Source organism: Nelumbo lutea, chromosome 4, assembly GCF_056320005.1.
Source record: "Nelumbo lutea isolate HS-2025 chromosome 4, American lotus-T2T, whole genome shotgun sequence".
Classification (NCBI taxonomy): Eukaryota; Viridiplantae; Streptophyta; class Magnoliopsida; order Proteales; family Nelumbonaceae; genus Nelumbo; species Nelumbo lutea.
Genome location: NC_142687.1, coordinates 39502686 through 39510117, shown reverse-complemented (window position 1 = coordinate 39510117; position 7432 = coordinate 39502686). Strand labels below are relative to the sequence as shown.

General features: G+C 38.9%; 1 protein-coding gene across 1 annotated transcript; it reads right to left on the bottom strand.

Moving 5' to 3' along the window:
- Nucleotides 1-3845: 3845 nt before the first annotated feature.
- Nucleotides 3846-6315, bottom strand: LOC148855331 (putative pectinesterase/pectinesterase inhibitor 12). The gene is made up of 2 exons (XM_088985124.1): nucleotides 5147-6315; nucleotides 3846-4707 (listed from the first exon to the last, which is right to left on the bottom strand). Exons 1-2 carry the CDS (start codon nucleotides 6087-6089, stop codon nucleotides 4019-4021), a joined length of 1632 nt encoding a protein of 543 aa, XP_088841250.1. The 5' UTR covers nucleotides 6090-6315; the 3' UTR covers nucleotides 3846-4018.
- Nucleotides 6316-7432: the final 1117 nt, after the last annotated feature.

The following is a 7432-nucleotide window of genomic DNA, read 5'->3' as shown; positions in this document are numbered from 1 at the left end:
TCGTGCTTTCAGAATCAATCTCCCTCTCCGGCACACGTTGCTTTCCAGAACACGCCGCAACTACTTCTTCCCCTTCGTTCTCTCTCTCCTTCGTCCCCTTTCGTCCCCTTACCGGGTTGGCCTCCTCAGAACCGCTAAGATTCGAACCTCACGAGTCTCGCGAGATCTCGCTGCGAGTCCAGACTTGCGAGATCAGTTTGTGATGGTAGGCTTATTGTGAGCCCATCTATTCTAGCAGTAGGGGAAAATCCTTGACTAACCAAAAAGACACAGCTGACGCCATTTTTCTTATTACTTTCGATCTCTTCATTTCCACTGCAATATACATTAGTCATTCTCGTCCGCTTGTCCTTCCATATGATTCTTCGCTCCTCCACCATACAGAGTTACTGGCCAAAAACCTTCCGGCGCTATTACCTAAAGAGCACCCTCGCTCCTACAGAGACACAGAGCAATCTTCCCTACAGTTACAACACTTATTTGGTACACTAACGCTGCATTCAATTGCCTCGCCTGACGGTGGCTGTGGAAAAGAAGGGCAAATTTGAAGCCTCCGGGACAATACGCTATACCTGAAGAGCATTCTTGCTAGCCTTCGACTGCCTTGCCTTGCCTGGTGAAACTGAAAGCCTTTGGAAAAGAAGGGCAAATTTGACATTTCATTTCTTTCTGTTAATGCTTAGCCGCAATGACAATTATCAGAAAAACTTACTGCAAGACCATAACTAAACATAGGGGCACCGCGTGTCATTAGGCGATAGTTTAAGAGATTTATCCTTTAAATAAATGCTTAATTTTAAATACTCCCAAACATGACCTTAAAATGATGCTTATTTTGACTTCGCCTTAGCTGAAGCAGGGAAAATAGAATTAACAACTAGAACGCAACCAATTTCCACATATCCGATTAGTTCCAATTATTTAGTGAAAAAAAAAGATCATATAACGTATCTGGAAACGAACTCGATAAAACTTGGAATTAGTGCATATAGCCGGGTCCGGGTCTATGTGGATGTGTTACAAGTGTACTAGAAATCCTGTTTTGGGTCAAAATTTCCTGGAATATATGACAACAAGAAGGGCTTACGCTACATTCTGCCTTTCATGTTAATTAATTACATTTGATTTTTTATTGATAATTTATTTTAATTGATAAAACTATAAATATTTTATTTATTTATTTATTCTTTTAATTGTTGACCTATTATTGGTATTTTAGGCATTATCATTTTTTTTCTACACAGATTGCTGCCATGAGAAAGTGTGGGATTTATTTGGTGGATTGGGTGTAGAGCGACAAATATCATACACAGGCCCAAGCCCAACATAGACCTGAAACTGAAGCATTTAATAGGGCCTAGGTCTTGGTTTGCATGGACCTGGCCCAAAACTTATTAACAAGGTATATATGTCTCACTAATGAGTGTCTCACTGATCTACAAACCACTGAGGCCCGATCTTTACGGATAGGTATTTGTATGGCTAGACCTGTTCACGGGTTGAGCTTTGGGCCCAATTTTACACTGTCTCAGGCTCGGACTTCGAGTTAGGCCCATTAGAATTTTAGCAAAAACCAAGTCCGAGCCTGGCCCATGAATAGGTCTATATATGGCTAAAGACTTGAAAGTTTCTCATATCTAGATCAAAGGAAATGACCAGAAGGTGGTTAAATCCCTGTTGGAGGATCACCTGGATACACCTTGGCAATTATTCTCTATCATAGCCAATTGCAGGGACCTTCTTATACCATCTCCTTCATACCACGCACATATAATTAAAGCCACTCATGTTATTGCAAAATATGCTTGTAATATTTTTAGGACCAACACTTGGTCTATCCCTCCGGGTTTTCTTCTGCTGAGTTGAATGAACGAATCTGCCTAAGGGCTTTCATTCAAAAAAAAAAAAAAAAAAAAAAGAAAAAGAAAAAAACTCCTATTCTTTCATCGAAGGGAAATTGTTTCTAAACCTCAACATGATTTTCCAGTATTTCTCTTAAACTCACCATAACTTTTCAAAACGTCTAGGGGCATGTCATTGAGTTTTTATTTTCTAAAACACCATCCGTTAGAGCACCTTAGTGTACATTGACAAAAGTTGTCCACAGCAATAGAAATGTAATTTTCATGACCAAACTGCCCCTAAATGGAAAGCTAGCCTTATTAAACATATTTTATGACTAAAATGCCTTTAAGTGCCCCACTGCCTATAAGATTTCTACTTGTTGAGAGACGCTTTGCTCTCATTGTGCTGTTCGAAAGTATTCCAAGGAAGTTGGAAAATGGGTTTTGGGTCAAATAATAACAGGGGTAGTTTTGGAATATTAAAAAATGGGCCAAATATAACAAATGGTAAAACGATAATCTACTAACACTTGTTAGTCTGTTTAACATCAAAGTTACTAACATATTAAAGAAAATAAGTGTGATAAAGAATAATTACTTTATTGATGATAGAAATAAAATACAAATTTAAAACCAACCAAAGCGAGTTGTATTCAACTTGACAAGCCAACAATTCAACCTTTATGATCAAATGTGTTAACCCTTGATTTCATAATTAAATAATAAAATAATAAGAATAAAGATAAAAAACATATAAAAATATAAAAAAATATATTTAGAAAACATTCAAACACATCTCTAATATGGTATATCCATCATATTAAACAAAAATAAGTGTGATAAATAAGAATAATTTTTGTAAACATAGAAATATAAAAAATGTAAAAAATTTTGGAAACATATTATTTACTATCATCATCATAAAAAATTACACATACAAACCAATGCACACTTACTTGTACGACTAACAGTTGCTGGTACATGTTTCGTGGCCCTTGTTAAACATCTTATTTGTAGTGAATCCAGAGTGGTTGAAGGCACCCAAAAACCTGACAATATTTAACCCAAGATTTGATCTGATTATTTCAGACTCAGATGATCCATGTTTATAAACGATCAAACTTGGATTAATGAAGTTAGATCCCCTTTGCTCTTTAGTCTCAACCCTAAAGCTGGGGTTCAATTTGGGCCGGCCCAATGAGGTTGCCTTGAGACCAAACCTAGCACAACCCCTTATGGAAGTAGAACCTCCGCCTCCAAACAAAAGCCTAACCCAAGCAATCCTTCAACCTGATGTAGTCAACCCTAATCCAAAACTAATCTATAACAACCCTAAATCAATCCAATGGCATTTTTCTAAGCAAATCGAACTTGGATGGAGGTACATCAGATACGAATTGACCCATTCAAAGATCTTAGTCACAAAAAGGATTTAGATAATGACTTGGTGGGTTGGATGGGCTATGGGTGTTATTAAGACTGAAACAAATCAATGGCCCAGAAGAAAATGATGATATGGCTATATCATGATACTAGCACATTTCCCCATGGTATTAGAAACTATCTCCTTCCCAGTTGCTTCTTTTGTAAATTGTAGTTGGGGGTTACACAAGGTGCTGGAGGAGAATGCCAAGGAAACTCAAGCCAATGTGGATTGTGGACCTTTTTGTTGATGCAATTCTGAAAAGAACAATACACCAGACATTAATGCAATTCTTTGTAAATGGTACAAATCTGTCCCCCCTTTCGACTTCTCTCCAGTGCTTTTGTATCACAAACAGTGGACAGAATTATACCCAAAAAATTAATTTATGATAATAATGTCATGGTGTGAACCATTCTAGATTCCTCTCCATAAAAGACAGATGAATTCATTCAGAGATAAATCTGAAGAATATTTGTACTAACTAGAAAGGAGAGCATCTCACGTGAATCTTTCCAGTAATGTGTCCAAAAGAAATTTCCCCGTCTTATCTGGTTGCTTCTGTGGTGGGACCGAAATTTTACCAGCTGAAACATTTGATCTATATATATTTTCCTTGCTTTTATACCATGAAAACTTTGTTATAGTTCACAAAGAGAAATAAATGCAGTTACAAAGATTTGCAGTAAATAATTTCCATATATAGAATCGCACACATCCATAAAAAAAAAAAAAAAAGAAGAAGAAAAAATCAAACCCCATCATCATAAGGAAATGAAGTTGAGTCCAGCCACTGGTCGCCGGCGATGAACTCTGAGACGGTGAAAGCCCTTGCATCCTCATAGTCCATTATGTGGTACCCCGGCCAGGTGATTCGTCCATCAGTGTCTGAACCAGGCCCACTATTCTCATACTCTCCATAATACAGTTTATCTAATCCTTGATCACCAGACCACTCAACCCATCCACTGGGATCAATGAGGCTGTCAATGTAGGATTCCATGTACACAGTCCTCGAGTATGTCGTCCATGGCCTCCCCAGGTAACTCTTGACACTACCAGATTTCGAGGATAAGTCGTCTGAGGCAAGAATTGAACAGTTCTGAATGGAGACCCCAGTGTCCATATCTGGGTTGTCTCTGGCCTGAGCTGTGATCACATTGAATTGCCCCGGGATGGGCAGCCTTGCTATCATGTTGCAGCCCTGGAAGACAACAGCTGCATTTCCACAGATGAAATCCACAGTCCCATAGATGTCGGACTCCCTATAGAATTGTCTGAAGGAATGAACATACAGTGTGTCTTGGTACCCCACAATCTTGCACCGGTAGACTGCCGATAAGTCGGCATTCACCCGCAAGGCGACGGCCTGCTGTTTTCCGGGCCTTGCCGTGTTCATGAAGGCCATGTCCCGTGCTAGAAACCCATTTCCGGAGACACCTGAAATGAATTAAATGGTGCAAGTTGATCAAACTTAAGCACAGTGTGCTTAGCCCAAAAAAATGAACACAATCTTCAATCAGGACAGCACAAAAATGGACCCACTTAGGGTTAGCATGTCATCTTCTGAATCTTGATAATGGTGTGAAGAACTAAATTATGTAATCTAACTACTTTTCACGTGCAGTCATGTAAATTGCAGTCCAACTTGTTGAATGAACCAGGAATTTACTTTATTTTATTTTATTTTTATTTATCTTCCCTAAGCACAAACCCTTACATTAATTAGAATTCAATTAATAATGAAAAAAAAAAGAGAGAAAAGAAAAAGTTAAGCAAATGACAAGAATCAGTACATTCAGAAGAAATTAAAACAAGCACATTAAAAGGTAGGAACTTTGAAAGAGAAAGAAGGGTGGAAAGAATTTTGGCTCATTACCAAGAGTTGCAGAGCTGAAAGTAGTCCAACCATCACCCATGCTTCTGCTGCCTGTAATTACCGTGCTATCTGCACCATCTCCCAAGAGTACAATGTTAGTCTTGAAGCTTGGGATGTCCACATTTTCCTTGTAAATTCCTTCTCTGACATATATAATTGTTCTGTCATTTTTGTAACTGGGAGCAAAATTAATGGCAGCAGTAATGGTGGTGAAGTTTCCGGTACCGTCCTTAGCCACTGTAATTATGTCGCTTGGATTGTAATCTCCGCCGGAGCTCTGCAATATCCGGCGATCTCTCGGGGACAACCAAGCCGGGAAGCCCATGAGGCGCCTGTTCGACCCACCTTTCATTTTCTGTGGGGCTGGCTTAGGCAAAAGTGAGAGTGAATTACTAACATGTTTGTAAGAACTGATGATGGACTGGACTAAGACTAGTTTCAGAGGACCTGTTGCAGAATCAAGACCCTCCAAACAGGTCTTCTTGTTGGTGAGAGCTGCACTGAGGAAGGCTCTAGCATCAGATAGCTTACGGGCATCGTCTGACTGGATCCAGGACATGGATCTCTGCAGAGAAGTGATTGTAATTTGGTGGAGCTCCTTGCAGTCTCTGATGGCTCCTCGTTGCTTTTCAACAATGCCCGAGTCTCCATTAATGGTGGAGAAGAGATCCAAGACCTTGCCCGCTTCTGAGATTGCAATTTGCAGTGTCTGAAGAAGGTAGCTAAGGATGTTTGGACTGATATTGATATCGACTGAAATGGAGAGCTGCAACGAGTCGAAGCAGGCATCTGGGTATGGTGTGGATTTGCAGACAGATTTTATAGAAACCAAATGAGTATCTAAGGTAGCAGTAGAAGAAGAAGATGATGAGATAACAGCCCATGATCTTGTACAGAAGATTGCAGAGAGGAGTAGAAATGTTTTGAGAAGGGATGAAGCCATGAAAGCTGGTTGGAGCTGAAAAATTTCTGGCTGGATGTTGGGGAAGAATCAAGCTGAAGGCTTGTACTTAATGAGCTCTTTGGAACGTAACTTGCATGGATTATGTTAATCCTTCAAAGATTAAAATATGAAGGTACTGATTGTTTAAGCATCCTGAATCACTAGATGGAACAGAGTTGAAACGTTTCTAATTTGGTCGGTGATGGGACTGCAATCACATATTTTTAATTAATATGCAGCAGATACCCTTAATTTTATATGCAGTAAACCAGTTAATGTGATTTGGTTTAATTTTCTTGGCCCTACAGACGAGGTGGTATCTCACCAAGGTTTTCGATCTGATGGTGACTCGGCCGATTGGACCGGTTAATCCATCGAAGTTTTTTATCCCTAATTTTTGTATAATTTTGTATTTTTACAATTTATTTATTTTTATATTTTATTTATAATCTACTATGTCATTAATTGACATAATTAATAATTAATCTATACAGTTGAATCACTGACCCACCACTCGGATGAAAAAGTGGTCCTATTTTCCAGTTGGCTTTTAAAACACTGAATCACTGAAACCACACAAATGATTGTTTGGCAATACTCTTCTTTATTCCTCTAAGATGGGTTAGATACCTGCTTTACAGATTTTTTTGGTCTTCAATATAGGTGTAAGTAGGGCCAGGTTGGGCTGGGTCAAGGTTTAACCCTTGCCCAACTCAAAGTGTTGAACCGGTCCCATCCACATTAGGTTGGATTGGGTTGGGCTGAAGATTATCTCATATTTAAACTAAAAAAATCATAACCTCCTAAGTTTACAATATTTTTTTTGGAAGGTAATATTAGCAGGTCAGAGGTTAGTAACGACACAGGATGAAAACGGAGTAGAGAGTTAAATGAGACTCACTGGTCAAACCATGAATAACAGTTTCATAATTTCTCAACTACCGGGTTTTATGGAAAATTTTACATACATACCATAAAGTACATGCTTTATATTCAGAGTCGACCAAATCGAATTACATCATCTACTTTCCAACCATTTCTAAGGCAAAGTTAGCTATAAAAGGGAGTATTCACCTCAAGGTAATCATATATTCAAAATCCCAAAAACTATTCTTGGCTATCAAGGACTAAGCTCTAAGCCCTTGGTTCTTGTTTGGTTCAACTCCTCCTTAAGCACTCAATTAACTTAGCAGTCGGAGCCTCCACCCTTGCCATAGCATCCAAGGCCTCTGACATGTATTCTTTTCTTATTTACAAAACAGATCAATCGGTCTCAAATCCTCCGAACCTCAACCTTCATCCAAAGTTAAAGGTTTTATGGAGTAGAGAACCCGGCCCAACTA